Genomic DNA, 17270 nt, shown 5'->3' with positions numbered 1-17270 from the left:
TGAAAGATACTACCCCTTCAATATCTAGTAGTCATAGTCAAAAGAGGCTATTAGAGCTTTAAACAAGAAGCTTCTGAGCTTCTGGTTGACCACAGTACAGTCTAGGTCCTCTGGCATTTTGCTAGCATGTTTTTGACATACATGTGGAAATGCAATTCCCTTGAGAAGTCTTTGATGCTTGGAAAAATTGGGAGAAAGAAGAAGAGACAAGGTGGATGGTTTCAGCTACAGCAGCAGTGAATGCACTAGAGGCCAGATTGAAAACAGATAATTTGGACAGATTCTATCCATGTATTTAAATTTGTAATTTATTTGTTTATTTATAAAATTTGTTTACTACCCATCTCGCCAGAAGGCAACATGGTCTTGGCTTGAGGGTGCTTAATTATGTGCTCTTGTGTATCATTATTTGAGTAAAATAGAGTAAGTGGGCAGGAGGAGGGGTAAGCTCATATATGATGAGTGGGAGGTCTTATTTGAGAGACATAATGATCAGCAGCTGTGCCAAATGCCTGAAAAATTCTGTTTCAGTTGGCACAGATGCTTGAACTCACTGGCTGAAAGACTTTGAAATTGTTTAGGGTCATCACAAATGTAGGAACAAGTGGCAAGTATTTAGGTGAGAAAGAAAGATTGATGAGTGGCTACTGACCTTAATTTAAAAAACTGCCAGTAACAAAGAAACTTTCAGGATAATATTGGCACGTCTTATAATGGTAAGCCAAGTTCTCCAAAACATCAATTCCCTTTCTCCAAAATACTTTTCCAGACCATATTTACAGCCCATAGGTATATGCTGCTAGGCTACCTCCAGCAGGGGCCTACTTTGTTAAGTAAAATAGGTCACCATGAATATTTCACAGCATCTGATAAACAATTCATGCCCAAATTCAGTAGGGGGTTGAGCCTACAGAGTAATTAGTTAACTTCCTTGGGAATGGATGTAGGGCCAAGGGAGTCTGGCTTTACCAGCATCTCCTGCTCATACTTCTCCCTTCCACCCAGGGTTTAGAAACAGACTGAGAAGCTGCCAATAAAGTTGGCTTTGTTGTTTCTGCAGGAAGCTCAAAGTAAGTAAGCTCTCAGCTATAGACCACATAGTTTTAAATCTTTGAACATGTTATAGAGTATTTCTGGGCATAAACCAAAGCTCTTCTGAGCAGCCAAAGCCCCCTGCCCTGTCTTTCTCCTGGGATTAGCATTCCAGGTTCCCAGAATGAATTAAATTCACCAAAATGACCTGCCAAGGAGATTTCTAGCATAGCAGGGACTTTCAAAGCCTTTGTATGACATCATTTTCTTTGACTTGAAAATAAAGGCAGTGATTAATTTCAGCTTTACAAATTCCCTGTGATGAGAAGTAGGATGGATGCAGTCCAAAGTAGAGGGTACTAATAACAGTGTTTAGCACTAAAGACTGTGTTCAAACAGCAGAAATGTTGCTGACATTCTGTAATGTTTATGCTACCCCACTACCCAGACAGACAGCATGCTATAAGTAAAGAGCAAAGGGTATGGGTATTGCAGTTACTTGTTTCCAACCTAGCAAAGGGATGAGGCATGTGACTAAATCTGGGTGGAAGAGGTTCCTCTCTACCTCCTAATATGGAAAGCCAGACAGACTTCAGTGCATGCCTGGAATTTTACTGGCTGCAGCTCTGCTGTATTGAGTTCTCAGTACTGATAACATTCCAGTAGCCATTTTTAGTTGTGACACTTGAAGATGATAAATTAAAGGAGGGAAGGAAGGCAGTTTTGGAAGTGAGTTGTAGATTGAAAGGCATAGAACTAGTGTTCCCCCAGAGGCTCTTTGTTGGGGTTTTATCTCTGGGAATTGCAAGTCTTAAATGACAAGTTCCGTTGTACTTCCCATTGAGCATGATGGAAGCAAGCCAAGTAGTTATCATCTTAACTTTTAGATTCAAAACTCTTATGTCCATAGTTTGACATGGATTGCCCTGATTTTCCTGGAAGTGTTCCAAAGCAGTTTTGACCTTTCAAGAAGGGTTAGGAGCCTCAAGTGGCCCTGTTTTGATTGTGAATGGTGAGAACAGCATTGAAAAACTTCCAATGAGATTGGAACAATCTGACATAAAATCAAAACAGCCAGAGACAACGTGAAACTTTACAAATGTTTTTCACATTTCCAAGGCTTAATTGATGTGGTTCCGGCTAATGAAACATTCCAAAGAACTTCCAGGCATTTATTTTCCTAAAAGTCTTTTATTGTTACAAAATGTCGGCACAGGCACAACGAAGGGATGCTAGGATCTAAGTTCTCTTCCTCTGAGCAGTTAAATTATCAGTGTGTTCCTAAATTAGCCGTCATATCTCACACTATCCAATTAGTGTGAAGGTCAAATGTTTTCTTCCTCTTTGCCCTTTCTGCTCTTTATTAACCCCATATTTACCAGACAATTCTGCATGTTGTCAAAAGCAAGAATATACAATATTTGCAGTGTTGACATTAACATTTGGTAGTCATTGCACCCCACTTAGAATTTTTAATTCAGTTTGAATATTCAGCTCTGATTCCTTGATTAAAATAGGAAGCATTATTTCCAGGCATTATTTGGACATGGGACAATAAGCAGAAATGGATGCAGTGAGAAGATGATGGTTACTCTGTGTGATGGAGAGATTTAGCAAGAATAATGGTATGTGTAAATCAGAGAGGAGTGTCAGTATTGGACTAGACCAGGGGTAGGCAACCTTGGCTCTTTTATGACTCATGGACTTCAACTCCCAGAATTCCTGAGCCCAGCTCCAAATCCACACTCAGCCACGGATGCTCTTGGGCAGATAGTTTTCTCAAACAAACAGGATTGTTGCAATGGTAAAACAAATGTACAATGCATGCCTTCTTGGGCACTTGGAGGAAAGACAAATAAATACTAATAAATCGTCTGCTGCCTTTGGGTAAAAGCAAGTTCTGTTGGAGGAAGTTGTGCAGAATCCTCTTTCAGTACTGCTGTGCTCTTTTTTTCTTCTGTCATTGGCTTTAATAGGAGATAGCATTATGCCCATTTGCTTCATCTCAGAGTTGTTCTATTGGAAGCTCTGCTATTTGAACTTGGGGCTTTTTGCTAGACAACTCAATCTGTTTTTCCTGTTTGGCTTGGTGGCCTCTATTCACATCAACCTGTTCTCTTAGTTAAGGTCTTTGATTTGACTGCAATCACACAACTGCATGGTTACCTTGTTCTTCTTACCACATTTTCTTGAGTAACTATATATACTAGTCAAAAGACACAGCTGGGCCCTGCTAGCCATGTTCTTGTAAATATCTATTGGGGCTTTCTTTTCTTGCTTTCTTTTGGTAGGGCATTGTTAGGAAAAAGTTAAAAATGTGATCTGATGATATTGTTAGTGACAGTGGGGACAAGGTTGATGCAGACAGTAGTTAATGGAGGAGGAAGCTGGGTCAGCATATGAGAGGCATAACCCCTCTGGCTCTGCTTCAGTGCTCTGATGCTACTTGTTTGGTGATGGATAATGGGGGCTGTCAGATAAGGATGCCTGCCCAGGTGTGCCACTGGCAATAGCCTGTGGGTGTATACAGCTTGGAAGGGGTGCATACCATTCACCCCAAAGCCTGCCTGAAATAAAAGGGTTGCCACACATTCTGGATTTGTACGTGTGTTTTGTCTTGGATCTACTCTGTTTCCTTTGGCTGCTTTTTTACAAGGATTATGAGAAAATGTACTGCTATTTGCAGTGCAGCAAAGCGATAGAATCTTTCTATAAGTGAATGAGACTGTTCGATTAGCAGATTTGCTTTGCCCATCTTTCTACCTTTTGCAGAGGTCTGCAAAGAGTCTTTCACTGCACACAGAGGGTGTTCTCTGGCATGCAGAATCCACTCTGCACGATCCATCATAACCGCAATGGTTGGTAGCAGGGTGAAATCACAGCAACTTCTCTGTGAAAGATAGCAAGCCAAGCCAAGTAATTGCACTTCCTGAGTCACTGCTGAAGCTGTGGGCTAGAGTTCTTCCCCAGTGGAAACATGTTATGCATACTAACCTTGCTGCAGAGCTTCCTGAATCAATAACAGAACAGAGATAGACATTTCTCTGTTGCATGCCTCAAGTGAGTGAAAGAACTAGATCAGTGGTTCTCAACCTTTTTAATGCCACGACCCCAACCGGTCGTAAGTCGAGGATTACTCAACCGGTCGTAAGTCGAGGACTACCCAACCGGTCGTAAGTCGAGGACTTTCCCTGCCTGGGAGCGCCGCGCATGCATGGTGCCGCCCCCTGCGCCAGCCGAGGTGTAGCTGGCAAGCGGCAGAGAAGGCGCAGGCCGACCACCGGCTGGGCCACCAGCTGGCTCAGCCCAAGGGAGGTAAGGCATCCGCTGGGCCCCATGCACGCCAGCAACCCTCCCTGCGCCCGCCGGCCTCCCAGCTCCCACCCCTGGCCCTCTTTTACTTACATTTTTAGTAGTTGCTCAGCAGGGAGGGGTGGAAACTTCCAGACAGCTCGCCTTCGCTGCAGACAACTTGCAGCACCGTTTGCAGAATGGGACTTTTGGCGGGCTCAGCAGGGCAGAGACAGCCTGGAAAATTCCTATTGGCTTTTGAAAACCAATAAAATTAGACTCTATTCAAGAGAGTCTATTCTATTGGCTTTCAAAAGCCAATAGAATAAAAGGGAGTAGCACAGCTAAGGAAAAGGGGAAAAAAATGGCGGACTGCGTTGTTTGGTAACCCCCGTGAAATGGTCGTTCGTCCCCAAATGGGGTCCCGACCCACAGGTTGAGAACCACTGAACTAGATGGACGTGGACCACTCTAAGAATCTTGTGTCACCTTAAGGTAACAATGGTGGGAGCAAATTATTGTCTGATCTATAATGATGCTTGCAGGTTCACCACTGGCTGTATTTCACTGGGCTTGTTTGGGACAACCTGAGGCTGCTGCTTGGCACACTAAGAATCTTAATTAGCAGTGTTAACCCTTGGAAGAAATAGTATTGACAGTGAGAAATGGACCGATCATATTGGCTTAATTACCTCACCAGAGTTTTGAGTACTTGCAGTAAAATTGGGGATTTGATATGTTAACATTTGAAATGGTCTGTAGAAGAGTGAGATTCATCACAAGGGGGAGAGAGAGGACTTGCCAGCTTCAAATCCTTTTCAGTCAGTTAGGAACTGGTTCCTTGCTTATCCAGAGAGGCCTGTGTCTTGCAGAAGCTATTCTGTGCTTAGTCTCCTTTTCCTCCTTCTCAAGAGGTCATGCACATTGTCTACAAGCAATCTCTTTCAGGCTAGTTCCTTGCCATGGCTTCATTGTCAATAATTATTCTTCCTCTTTTGTTCTTGCTGTAGGAAGGGGATTCATTGGGGGCTATGGAGAAGCTCTGCAGGCAGCTGACATACCATCTGAGCCCCCACTCTCAGTGGCGACGCCAGGGCATGGTGAAGAGGAAGCCACAGGCTTGGTGAGTAAAAGTGGGATGGCTGGAGACCACCTTTCTGGTCATAGCAGCAAGTTGGAACCTGTGAAAAATACAAGGGGTAGCATCTATGTGGAGAGAGGAGTTCAAGACATTGTAAAATAGTCTTCTTTGGTCTCAAAAGTAGCAGCCTGCAGGTTGGCAAATAAGTCACATCCTCAAAAAATTATAACTGTGTTGTAGGCTCTGCACTGGTTACCTAGATGTTGTTAGCTGAAATCCAAAATCCTGGTTCTACTGTATCTACAAAGCCATATATGAACTAATTACTTCTGTCTTGAGGACTACTTTTCCACATAGAAGTGATCCATGCAGTGTATGCTCCTTGGCCAAATCTGTTAGTGGTCCCAGGCAAAGGTGGTAAAGGAGATCGGGGTTCACAGTTAGCCTCTTTCTTTGATAGCTCCTATACTTTGCAATCACTTCCCCCTCAAGGACAGGCTTATGTTCATCTTGATGGCTTTCCACAAGCTAGCAAAAACTGGCTTGTATTTGAGGGCATTTGGGGAATGATGCCATCTATCCATTGACTTCTGCGAGATGGGTGGCATATAAGTTTAATAAATAAATCTGTGTTTCTTGTTTGATGAACTTGTGATTTTTTAAATTTTGGTTTTAATTCTGTTTTCTATGGATTTAATTTATTTATTGGGCTTACAGACTCTTTACATCATAATAGACTCTGAATAGCACACATACCCAGTATAGTAATTGGATTAAAAATAGTACATAAAATAAAAACATAAATACCCCAGGCATCGTTATTGTATCAAAAAATAAAAATAAAGATATATTATTATTATTATTAATAATAATAATAATAATAAAGTGGGAAGGGACCTTGGAGGTCATCGAGTCCAATCCCCTGCTCAGGCAGGAAACCCTACACCAGTGGTTCTCAACCTTTTTAATGCCGCGACCCCCCCCCAACTGGTCGTAAGTCGAGGACTACTCAACCGGTCGTAAGTCGAGGACTACTCAACTGGTGCAGCACCGTTTGCAGAATGGGACTTTTGGCGGGCTCAGCAGGGCAGAGACAGCCTGGACAATTCCTATTGGCTTTTGAAAGCCAATAGAATTAGACTCTGTTCAAGAGAGTCTGTTCTATTGGCTTTCAAAAGCCAATAGAATAAAAGGGAGCAGCACAGCTAAGGAAAAGGGGGAAAAAAATGGCGGACTGCATTGTTTGGCGACCCCCATGAAATGGTCGTTCGACCCCAAATGGGGTCCCGACCCACAGGTTGAGAACCATTGCCCTACACCATTTTGGACAGATGGCTGTCCAGTCTCTTCTTAAAAACTTCCAGTGTTGGAGCATTCACCACTTTTGGAGGCAGGTTGTTCCACTGGTTAATTGTTCTAACTGTCAGGAAGTTTCTCCCAGGTCTTTATAGCTTTTGAAAACTCAGGAGTGTGGAGTCAATCTAATTTCTGGGGGAATGCTATTCTGGAGATGGGGCAGCAGTTGAAAAGGCCCTGTGGCTTTTCCAATGGGTATTTTTTGCTGGAAGACACTAAAAAAGTTTCAAAATATGATCATGTGACCAGAGGAAGCTGCAACCAGTTGTAAATGTTAGGCGGTTTCCAGGTGCTAGGAATGCAATGACATGATCATGGGGGTGGTGTAGCAATTGTAACTATAAGAATGAGTTGTAACTTTTTTCAACTTAGTTATAACATTGAATGATTGTTAAGCAACCAGACGTAAGTCAAGGACGACCTGTAAACTGTGAATCCCTAAGACTGGTGGCGAACTTATGGTACGGGTGCCAGAGGCGGCATTCAGAGTCCTCTCTGTGGGCACATGTGCCATCGCCCCAGTCCTAGGCCTTCAGCTGGGTTTTATAAAACCTTTTCGCTTGAGGCCTTCGCTGCCATGTGCAAAAAAAAAAAAAAAGGTTCAATCAATGAATCAATTTCAACATCTTGTGGGAAAAAAAAAGATCTTGCGAAGTTGGAATTGATTGATTGAACTTTTTAGTCCTACCCGTTACCACTGCAGCCATGCCCAGCCAATGGGCCATGCCCAGCCAATGGGCCACACCCAGCCGGCACTTGATGATGCATAAGTGGGTTTTGGGTTGCATTTTGGGCACTCAGTCTCTAAAAGGTTCGTCATCACTACCGTAAGATAACACTTTATTGCTTTTGATAAAAGAGAAGCTTTGTCGCTCATAGTTGAACTGTGGGTTCTTTGGTGGTTTCTGAGCTTGGTTGTTTTTCACGATGTTACCTAATTTGGTAATGAAACTTCTACAAAAAAACAACCAAGTTCAGAGACCACCAAGGACCCCACTTTATTGCTTATAACAATTTATTTTTACAAGCAGCACTGTGAGTTTATGATGATATGATCAAGTCTTAATCTTTGAGGAATAATCTTTTGAACCTGAGACTTGGAATACTGTTAGCTAGATTTGCAATAAGTAAAATGAGCGGGATGCTTTGAGTTTCATTATGTTATAAGATCCATATAAGTTGTCACGTGGCTTATTTATTTGAGGATAGATAAGCATACATTTCTACAGGTACTAAACATCGAGTTTCAGATGGTAGTAAATAGTAAGGCACATGAAAACAGGACAAAGATGACAAAGGGCATTTGGGAAATAGCCAGGTTCTCTCCTCCTTTACATTTCTCAAGTTAAGGAAAACTGTACAGTATTCTGGGCTAGACATAGGTTCGTGCCATAGGTTCGCCACCACTGTACTATAGCATCTATAAGGACATCTGCAACACTTAATGTACTTCTGAATGTTTTATTTTGTTTCCTAGTGTTTAATAGTCCTGCCCTTGGCCACAGTAAAAGAGGAGGAGGAGAATAGCTTATTATATGAACCCCAAAACCACGGTTTCTTAACTCAAATTTAAGATGTAGCATGTTATGTGATTACAGCTACTATGTTTAAACTATCCAGGAGAGATTTAAGGTAGCAAAATAGGCAGAAGAATGATTTGGGAATGGCTTCCTTGCTTTTTATTTCATATCATGATTGACTATCACCTGTTAACATGGCTGAATAAGAGAGCAAAGCTGTGTCCACTGCCAAGAAAAGTGATGGCAGATGCATGTGAAGGAAGGTGCTTGATTCCTCTGGCATGGGTTGGGCTGAGCACGTCTCCTTGAGTTCAGTGTCATGGTTCCGACAGATGAAACCCTTCAAAGGAACTTCAAGGCATTTTTTTACCTTAAAGAATCTTTTATTTGGGAAACAAACTATCAGCACTACATAGTTGAACCTAAAAACTAAATTCCCCTCCCCTGAATACAAAGTACAATTCCCACTTCCAATAAACAATCATAAATCACATTCCCCAATTAGCTTGAAGCACGGGCTTTCTCCCCAGCTCTCCAGCCCACCAAAACACTATCAGCTCTGGGCCCAATGTCCTTGGGTTCCCAGGGCCGAGTTATTATTGTTATGACTAGCTGGACTCTCATCCCTATCCCCCCTCCCAGCATCAATTAATTCTATAAGCATAGAGAAAATAGCTGCATTTTCATCTGTTGTCAAGGCAAGAACATCCGATGTTAGCAGCGTTGATATTCAGCTTGAAACAGCTTCTGTTCTCAGTTTTCCTGTTTTCAGACCATAATGTCTCCTGAGATCAGGGATAGGGGGAAATTCCTAGTCGCATGACAAGTCCTCATTAGAGGAAGCCTAAATATTGGCTAAGTTGGTAGTAGGACACAGGTAATCTAACACAAACCAAATAGATCCCCAGGCAATACAAAAATACCTAATTCTCTTCACATTCCAATTTTAAAATAGAAGGATTACCAAGGATTAAGGTAAAGATGTGTGGAGAACTTGGAAAATAGCTGCCGGGGTGATGCAGTGGTTAGAAAGCAATATTGCAAGCTGACTGCCCACTGCCAGGAGTTTGATCCTGACAGGCTCAAGGTTGACTTAGCCTTCTATCCTTTTGAGGTCATTAAAATGAGGACCTGGATTGTTGGAAGCAATATGCTGATGCTGTAAACCAGGGGTATCAAACTGGCAGCCTGTAGGCCGGATGCATCACACGCAGGCCATGCCTACCCCAGCTCCGCAAAGGCAAAAAAATCACGATATTTCATGATACGCACATGACACTATTGAATTTGACACCCATGCTGTAAACTGTTTAGAAAGTGCTGTAAAGCACTATGAAGCAGTGTATATAAGTCTAAATGCTATTGCTATTGAGAAGCTTTTATTATTAAGCAAACTGTCAGAGTGATAGTGAATAAGTTTGAAGAAATGTTCTTGAGTCAGTGAATAGTCCAGTTTTTTCTCCTTAGTCTCCTTAGGGTGGAGTATTGGTGGAATATTGGCAGAGTGGAATATTGCAAAAACAATATAGGAAAATCTGCCAGCCAGGTTTGTCTTTGCTGGTGGCTTGTTCATTCCAGTGAGTGACACAAGAAAAGGATGGCAACATATATTTTCAACTCATGGACCATTATCAACTGATACACTGAGCAGAGACTTCTCATCATTTTCTGCTAAGCAGCTAGTGGGCATTTTTATTAATATTATGCTTTGACAAAGTGGAATTGCCAACCAGGCTGAATTTCCCAGCTCTGCGTTCTTTATTTTTCAAAGCCTCTTGATTGATGCCTGTCTAGGAGGCATCAAGGAGAACCAGTAGAGTAGGTAAGGTCTTGGACTGGGACATGGGAAAATCATATCTAGATCACCACTTGAGCTTGTTTGGCAATTTTGGACTAGACACACTCTTTCAAACCTTACAAGATGATGATTTGTCAGGATAAAATTAGGGGAAGAACTTCATATGTGATGCCTTGAGCTTTTAGAGGAACAAAATACAAATAGAGTGACCATAACAACTTGATAAGAGACTAAAAACAGCCAGATATCTCCCCCTGCAGGCTGTCCACTGCTGGTTAAATACAGACCTTTCCTTCCTCAATCTTCGGAAGATCAATTATATACAGTAGCTTGTCGCTTTCTGTCTCTCTACCAGAGCTTGATTTTTGTCCATTGCCATGATCTGCGCAGCCCTTGCCAGGCCAGGAAAGCTTGCAGGTGGCTGTTTTATCCTGGCTCATGGTCTTTTTACCTGGTATTCAGCTCCCGGTCCCCTTGGTCATTTGAATGGCTTGAGACAACGCCATCCAAACGTTTCTGCTGCTCTTGTGTCCAGCAGTTAATCATATCAGTTAATTTAATGTCTAACAAAAGAGGGAAATGCCTAACAAATAGTCCATTATGGAGATCTGTTTGCGTTTTAAAGTTGGGAAAGCATAAATGAAAGAGTTGTGTTCTATGTTTTTAATGACCAGTCTCTCTCTCAGTTTGCTGTTTTGTCAAATTGTAACGGATTTGATTATTTCCATTTAGAGATGCAAGTAAATCCCTTGAAGGGTTTCCCCTGGAAGTTGCTAAAGCCAGTTAAAAATCAAGCCTAGGCAAACTCATGCCTCTAGGGAGGTGCTTTGGGCCATAGAGCTCTTATTGCCTTATCAAGACCCTTTGCTTCTCTCTATATCCAGTAGTCACAGGTGGCATTTTTGCTGTGTTGATAAGTGGAACTGCCAAAGGGAATTGCAAAAGCTCTGTGAAGAGGAGGCTGTCGGCATCTTTGCTCCTGGAAATGGGGTGGATAGCTATGGCACAAAACAGCTTTGAAGAGATGCTTTGCATCAACCTTCAAAGGGAAATATCCCTTTGAAGTTTTCCACAGCTCTTTGAGAGGCTTAGTGGCTGCATTCACACAGCATCCTGAATTAGCTTTAACCTTGGTGATTGTATTGATTGTTGTTTAGGATATTGTGCAGTCTCAGAATCTTTGGTTAGTGTATGATTTGTTGCATTGTTTAAACCCAGAAAATGGGTTAATTTACTTACCAGGTTATGCAAGTTGTGTGAATCCAGCCCATAAATGCTTCCTGTACATCCCCCATCCCTTACAGGATTGTAAAATAAATTAATTCCCAGCATTTTCAATTGCTCTTTTTAAAATTATAAACAGGAGTGTCCATATGGCTTGCTCAAAAAAGTCAAGATGCTGTTGCAGCTGCCATCTTGATTCAAAAAAATGATTTTTTTTTTTAAATTTGAATTTAGGATGAATTTCCCTACTGTGAGAGCTATTAAGTAATGAAACAGCTTGCCTCCTAAAATTTAATTGCTCCATCATTGGGATTTTCATGAAAAGACTGGGCAGAGGGTAGATCTAGAAGAGTCTAAGGCAGTGGTTCTCAACCTTTTCAATGCTGCAACCCCCAACTGGTTGTAAGTCGAGGACTACCCAACCGGTCATAAGTTGAGGACTACCCAACCAGTCGTAAGTCGAGGACTTTCCCTCGACTTACGTGGTGCTGCCCCCTGCCCCGGCCGAGGTGTAGCTGGCAAGCGGCAGAGATGGTGCAGGCCGACCACCAGCTGGGTCACCAGCTGGGCCAGCCCAAGGGAGGTAAGACACCCGCCGGGCCCCACGCGCGCCAGCAACCCTCCCTGCGCCTGCCGGCCTCCCGCCTCCCACCCCTGGCCCTCTTTACATTTTTAGTAGTTGCTCAGCAGGGAGGAGTGGAAACTTCCAGACAGCTCGCCTTCGCTGCAGTCAACTTGCAGCACCGTTTGCAGAATGGGACTTTTGGCGGGCTCAGCAGGGCAGAGACAGCCTGGACAATTCCTATTGGCTTTTGAAAGCCAATAGAATTAGACTCTATTCAAGAGAGTCTATTCTATTGGCTTTCAAAAGCCAATAGAATAAAAGGGAGTAGCACAGCTAAGGAAAAGGGGAAAAAAAATGGCGGACTGCGTTGTTTGGCGACCCCCGTGAAATGGTCGTTCGACTCCAAATGGGGTCGTGACGCACAGGTTGAGAACCGCTGGTCTAAGGTTTGTTCCAATGCTATGAGTCTATGGTTGTTAAGGACTTTCTGAAAGGTCAGCAGAGTCAGCACCACCCTAACCTTACTTAGTATATCCCAAAAGCTAAATGTGGCAACTGAAAAGGCACTTATTTTGTACTCCCTGAGCTAGGAATTACTAGAAAGAATAGGAGAAAAATGGTAATTAGGAAATAGACTCTGCCAGTGTCAACTGCAGTATGAAAGCAACTTTTCTCCTTTCTGCCAGAATTTACTGAATTGATTTTGGGATTTTTTGTTTTTTGCTGGAAGAATGTTCAAATATCATCTAATCCAGACATGTTATGTGACATTGCACAACATATCAGGACAGTTTTGCTATTGCCGGCAATGGGGTGGGTGCAATTTCCGGATGACGCGTCCGGCCAGTGGGCCGGTAGTTTGACACCTCTGATCTAGTCCAACCCTTTTCAGACACTTTAATAGAGAGAATAACATAGTTGGAAGGGATCTTGTAGGTCATCTAGTCCAATTAAAAATTCTTGCCAATTAAAGATTTCTAGTACTATAGCATTCCTTGAAAGTTGGCATTGGAACCTTTCCTTAAAAAGCTGCAATGAAGCCAGAACCATTAGTTTCAAAGCAGCCTGCTCCATTATCAAATATCTCCTATTGTGTAGTAGCTGTTCTTAATGTCTCATCTAAATCCCTTTCCATGTGAACCTTTAGTTTTAGATTCCAACCCTAATCTTTTGGAATAACAGAAAATAATTTTGCATCATAATCTGTATGAAAACTTCTCAGATATTTGAAGACGTTTACGCCTGTTAATCATGTCTTCTCTGAGTTGAATTCACCTGACTTCTTTAACCTTTCCTGGTAGGACTTCATTTCCATTCTTGCCACCTATATTATCTCTGAATAATCTGTCTTGAGAATACTCTTCATAAATGGCGATGCTCAGAATATATAATACTCAGTACAGGCGGTTCTCAACTTGTGACCACAATTGATCCCAAAATTTTTGTTGCTAAGCGAGACAGTTGTTAAGTGGATTTTGCCCCATTTTACAATCTTTCTTGCCACAGTTGTTAAGTGAATCACTGCAGTTGTTAACTTAAATGAATCTGGATTCCCCATTGACTTTGTTTGTCAGAAGGTCGCAAAAGGTGATCACATGACCCCAGGACACTGCAACCATCATAAACATGAGTCAGTTGCCAATAATCTGAATTTTGATCATGTGACCATGAGGATGCTACAACAGTAGTAAGTGTGAAAAATGGTCATAAGTCATTTTTTCAGTGCCATTGTAGCTTCAAACTGTCACTAAACAAACTGTTGTAAGTCTAGGACTACCTGTATTCCACTGAGGTCTGACCAAAGCAGAATCAAGTGTCATAGTATGGGCAGTATTATTCTGTTGCTTCAACCAAGAATCTTATCTGAGTCAGATTTGCCTGAGGTTCAGTAAAACCGCTACAGTCTCTCTACATGTACTGCTTTCAGAATAGGTGTCGCTCACCTTGAATTAGTGCATCTGTCTGGATGCAGAACTTCTTAGATTTTGTCCTGTTCTGTGGTCCATGAATAACAGAAAGTATTTTCAGTCCTAAAGTATTTTAAACTCTTCCAAGCTTGGTTTTATCTGTAACTTTGATGAATATTCCTTCCCTTTTTTAATCCAAATAATATTTAATATTTTTACATAAATCCAAAATTGGAACTTTGGTTTACTGTGGAAGCATTTCTGAACTTTTAAAGTCTAATAATTTTTATTGTTCATGGCTCCGAGTTGTTGCTGAGATGGGTGGCTACATAAATTGATGGAATAAGTAAATAAATCTGTCATTAGCTATAAATCTATTTGACATTACCACTTCTAGTCAGCATTTTACAAGATTGCCAATAATATCATGGAGAAACTGGTTGACAGTCTTGGTGAAACTAAAATACATTTTTTTTCCTTGGCATTCCCTTGATCTACGAGATTAGTACCTTTATTAATTGCATTTAATAAATGATATTCCTAGAAAGTTTTTTAAAACTCATAATTAATATTTTACTATGTTAAATATGATGAAGAAGTGTTATGCATCCTCAGAAAATGAAATCTCTATGCATCTGTGTTGATTTGTACAACTGTTGTTATTGTTGCTACATTCTTGAGCAGGTGGGGGGGGGGAATAATTAGCCTTTGCAGATCCCCTTGAGTGCAGCTCAGCAAATTGGTGGATTTGAAATTGCAGCTATAGTTAAACTAAATCCAATACAATACGTCTCTTTTCTTTTTTCAAAGAAAAGCAGATATGGGAGTTTCAGTTCAAAGCAGAGTTGTGAGGGAAGGAGCTTAATCTTTCTACTTTCTTCAAAAACACTGCATTATTGAAAAGCCCATCCTCCCTTTTGGATGACAAAGAATCTCCTGCATAGGTAAAACAGAGAGTGACTTTTAATTTTATTAGTCCATGAAAACATTTAATGAAGTCTGGCAGTCAACAGGATTTGTTAACAGCTGTTCTTTGTTTCCTTCAATCTGCCCCCCCCCACACCCACACTAATCAATTCTTGCAGTTGAAACGTTTCTTTGTGCCTACTAAGCATTCAGCAATAGCAGGGTATCTCCATACCTAAAGAAGTAGGGTAGAATGGATGTAAAGTAGTATTTAGTTTGCTATTTCTTGTCTGGAAGAAATCAGTGCTGTACAGGTTACAAAACACCAGTTGAGGATTATTTTTCTTCAAAACAGTTGCGTGTTTCTGTTTTGTAAATCAGCCAAAGCCTATTCTATTTCTATATTACAGTGCAGAGTGAATCTGTGAAGACAAGGATCATAAACCAATTTGGTGATCTGTGGCTTTTTCCATGTTTGAAAATATTTATGTGTTATGTCATAACTATCTTATTTGTGTGTACACATTGTTCTAGCCTTGGATATAATGGATTCACCTCTTTCATAAACCCAATCTTTTTTCCAACAGCTACTGCTCTGTACAAAGGAAGATTAAAAAGGAGAAATGAAATGTGCCAGCTTAGAGCTGTAAAAATCAAATTTATAGATTGTAATATATACATGCAATAGATCTCTTGTCTTTTTCATTATTATTTTTAAGCGATGTTGCTTATTTACTGGGTAAAATGTAAGAGTCCAATGGCTCCTATGAGAATGATTACTTTATGATTATTTTTTTACATCTATTTCCCTTATATCAGTGATAGCGAACCTTTTAGAGACCGAGTGCCCAAACCGCAACCCAAAACCCACTTATTTATCGCAAAGTACCAGGACCGCATCAACATTGTGGGGCCCTCGGGGGGCGCAGGGAGGTACCTCTGAGTGCCATCTCTGACACACAAAAACTGGTGGTACAAAAATGGGCCACCATGCTGCAAGGCGCAAAATACAAGGCACTGCACCACACACAAGAACGGGGCAGGGCTAGTAAATATCACGCAGGCACTAGCCCCACCCCATTTGCAGCATGTGCATACTCATGGCCCCATGCGCACATGCATGCATGTAAAATGTTTCCCCCTCCCTTTTCTTCCAGTCCACCAATCAACAATGGTTGGTGACCTCTGCTCTACCACCTCTTGCTAGTCGGCCGCTTTGCCTCCTTTGTGCTGGATGGGACTCCTGCTCTGGGTGGCAGTGGCAGCCTGATGGACCTGCTGCTGGCAGTGGTGGCGTGCGTGCCCAGAGAGGGCTCTGAGTGCCACCTCTGGCACGCATGCCATAGGTTCGCCACCACTGCCCTATATAATTTTAATCTTAGTTTAAAAATATCAAAAGAGTAATTTCTATTTGTTTTCAGAAATCATGAGCTCTTGTAATTGTAAACATTTTGAAATTTCTCTTGGGACAATACATTTCTAAATCTTGGCAGAATATGGGCTTGCAGATGTTTCATAACTTTGGTATTTAGTTTTTAGTTGTCAACAAGGCAATATTGCACTTTAAAAATAACATTAGCAAATAGTTCTTCTTTTTTCTGTAGATTTATAATCTGAGCCATAAATACAGCAGGAGCTTCACCCAAGGTTTTCAACAAGATATGTTCCACATTTCTCATTAAATGCAAGCTGAAGTCCAGGACTCCTCCAAATATTACTAAACCCTAGCCAATTTCTAACAGTAAAAGATGTTAGAAATTGAAGTTCAGTTAATAATTTAGAGGATCATTGGTTCCCTATTTCTGCTTTAATCAGTATTTCCATGTGAATAGTACTACTCATTAAACATTCAATACTGTAAACACTTTACATAGAAAACAAAAAAACCCTATAAAAACAAACATCATACAACTAAATTTTAGAATTACATTAATATTATATGGTGACAAAACATATACTATGTTTAAAACCCTGCTAGTGTCTGAAAAAATGCTGCAGAGAGAAGGTTTTACAGTCATTGTACTGCTATCAAAGATCCTTTTTCAAGCATCTGCCAAGCTAATCTATTAAATTAATAGAATCTACAACAATTTATGATGACAGTCATAAATAATAGGCAGGTCGATATAGAATAAAGTGATGCTTTTAGATATTTTAGCCCCATACTGGATGTCTGCCAAAGAACAAACTGGTGAAGTTGATCTACAAAATACATTCGAGGTTAAGTATTATTCCATCAAAGGATTAAATAGAATCTAATGTATCAATGAAATGATCTTCTTTTTGACCTCATATATTCATAAATAATACATAATTTATAGTACTTTACTTATATGTGCTTTGGATTTTTATATTTGGTACCATAATGTAAAAATTTGAAATGTATCACTGTTCCTGAATTTTAGCAAACCTATATTTTTGTAGATAAACAGGTAAATATCTAGTATATTACCTTTTTCAGAGTTTTACTATATAGTATCTACTGGCACTTTGGCACCTACATATAGAACCTTGTGCACCTTGTCTTAGTTTGTAAGCTAAGCAGGTTTGGCTCTAATTAGTACTTGGTGGGAGACTAGAAGATAGCAGT

The 17270-nt window shown here is 41.0% G+C and overlaps 1 protein-coding gene across 2 annotated transcripts in view; it reads left to right on the top strand.

Moving 5' to 3' along the window:
* The window catches only part of LRRC75A (leucine rich repeat containing 75A), a 69176-nt gene that overhangs the window by 41716 nt on the left and 10190 nt on the right, over positions 1-17270 (top strand). For both annotated transcript variants that reach the window (XM_039346163.1, XM_039346162.1), the window contains exon 3: positions 5334-5446. In XM_039346163.1, coding sequence (XP_039202097.1) covers positions 5334-5446 — 113 coding nt within the window. The remainder of the gene's footprint in view (positions 1-5333; positions 5447-17270) is intronic.

The sequence above is a fragment of the Crotalus tigris genome, unplaced genomic scaffold, assembly GCF_016545835.1.
Source record: "Crotalus tigris isolate CLP2741 ecotype Arizona unplaced genomic scaffold, ASM1654583v1 scf7180000017987.690289119674:8195010, whole genome shotgun sequence".
In the NCBI taxonomy this organism is placed as follows: Eukaryota; Metazoa; Chordata; class Lepidosauria; order Squamata; family Viperidae; genus Crotalus; species Crotalus tigris.
The sequence above is the reverse complement of the archived record's forward strand: the minus strand, read 5'-3'. Positions and strand labels throughout refer to the sequence as shown.